A 1,820-nucleotide genomic window follows, 5' to 3' on the forward strand; every position below is an offset into this window, starting at 1 on the left:
TTCAGAACGATTTTGAGTGTAAGGACTTACTGAGCTCTATGTTGAACACGTCAGACACGTAAGGACTTACTGTACTCTTATGTTGAACGAGTACCACTTACTGTATTCAATGTTGTTCGTTGTGCACTTTCCTGAGCCAATCTCCTCGTCTCCAGTAGGTTCTTTGCGTTTGTCCATACACTGAGCGCCGAATGGAGTGTCCTTACACTTTTTGTTTTTCTTCTCACATTCAGTCCTCACCATGTCGTTGGAACAGTCAAGGTCAACTGAAAAAAACGGGGAAGACGACAAACTTTTGATATGGTATAGCACAGAGATTTTCAAATCTTTCGAAAATTTTGGTATTTCTTATATTACGTGAAATAAATTGGCACATACGTCAGTGACATTGAAGCCGCACATATGAATATACTTTACAATTAAAAACCAACACAAAAAAGAACTCAGCCAAAAGCCTGCATACAACTAATTTGGAAATATACTCAAAACATAACAGCAACAAAAATCAAATTGTAAAACACAAATCTAAAAACTAAATAATAACAAACATTTCTTCTCCCTTCCATATTGTACTCACTTAAGTGCCATTATTTCAGTTTCACCATGGACAGAGTTAAAATGACACGAAAAGTACCGATGTATGAAATTTAAAAAGAAACGCCAGTGTATACAACATTTCGTGACACGCCCAACAAATCTCTCACAACGTAGCAGTCAGGAGCAGGTACGCTAAAGACCCTCCAAGGAGGCCGGCAGAAACCCCCAACCTCCCCCCTCCCCCCGCCAACCCCCCCCCCCCCCCAAAAAAAGAAACCCATTAAAAAAACCTCCCAAACAAACTAAAACAGACGCCAGCTACATCTGTTACTTACATGAGTCGGCGCACTTGAAACGAACTTCAAAGTCTGGGCATCTCTTTTTGCCTTTCTGTTTGTTCTTTCTGCACTTGATTCTGTTTTTCTCACATGCGTAGTCCAGTTTAAAGCCATTCTTCTTCTTCTTGGAGAACATCTTCTTGGAGTCAGCATCTCTGCATTGCATAGCAATGGGGTGAGAGCAGAGGCGAAGGCCATCGGTTTCCTGTAACAGAAATTGCAGAGCGAGATAACAGAGAGTTGGCACTCTTGGTGATGTGGTCATTATCATTATAATAATCAGTTCACTTTAACTTCCTTATCTCTCCTCTGCATTTTTAGTAACACCTCTAACTTTCGGAACTTTTAAGGCCTAGTTGCGTTGCAAGTGCCGTTAATCTCGAACTGAAACGAAACTGTGTGCGAAGCGCTAATTCAGCGGTCACAGCTCGGTAGTTTACAATCATAGTAAAGATCAACGAAACTACAGCACATTTTCCATTTTAAAAAGTCTATAATAATCAAACTGTACATTTATTGCATGCAGCGTTCCTTTCTACCCTGTTCATTTATGCCTTGTGTATTAAATAGAGACAGAGTTAGTTCAAAGGAACAATATTAAAGTTGATGTATTGTAGCGGTAGTAGGAGTATGGATTCGAGCAAACATAGTGTAAAGACATGTTTTCAGGCTTAGAACTGGAGTTAAAAGGCTGTATCTTCAGTAACAACAAACCGTAGCAGGTAAATAAAGTTGATTACTATTCAATTTGAAGCTCACCAGTTTGCCGTTGTTGATCTGACGTGTGATCTTTTTGAGAGATTCCTCGTTGTTCTTCTTTCCCTTGTCCAAGTTAATCCATTTGGACCACCTGACGTTGCGGTCGTCTTCTTCAACTGCCGAAGACATTAACAGTAATACTATCGATATCGTGGTATAGCTCAATGCTTTTAAAGACAACCCCCC

General features: G+C 40.1%; 1 protein-coding gene across 1 annotated transcript in view; it reads right to left on the reverse strand.

Moving 5' to 3' along the window:
* LOC101861283 overlaps positions 1 to 1,820 on the reverse strand; it is a gene marked incomplete at its 3' end in the record, with an annotated part of 46,321 nt that overhangs the window by 38,165 nt on the left and 6,336 nt on the right. The window contains 3 exon segments of the mRNA XM_013082814.2: positions 102 to 266; positions 873 to 1,080; positions 1,635 to 1,750. Coding sequence (XP_012938268.2) covers positions 102 to 266; positions 873 to 1,080; positions 1,635 to 1,750 — 489 coding nt within the window.

The sequence above is a fragment of the Aplysia californica genome, unplaced genomic scaffold, assembly GCF_000002075.1.
Source record: "Aplysia californica isolate F4 #8 unplaced genomic scaffold, AplCal3.0 scaffold00195, whole genome shotgun sequence".
Classification (NCBI taxonomy): Eukaryota; Metazoa; Mollusca; class Gastropoda; order Aplysiida; family Aplysiidae; genus Aplysia; species Aplysia californica.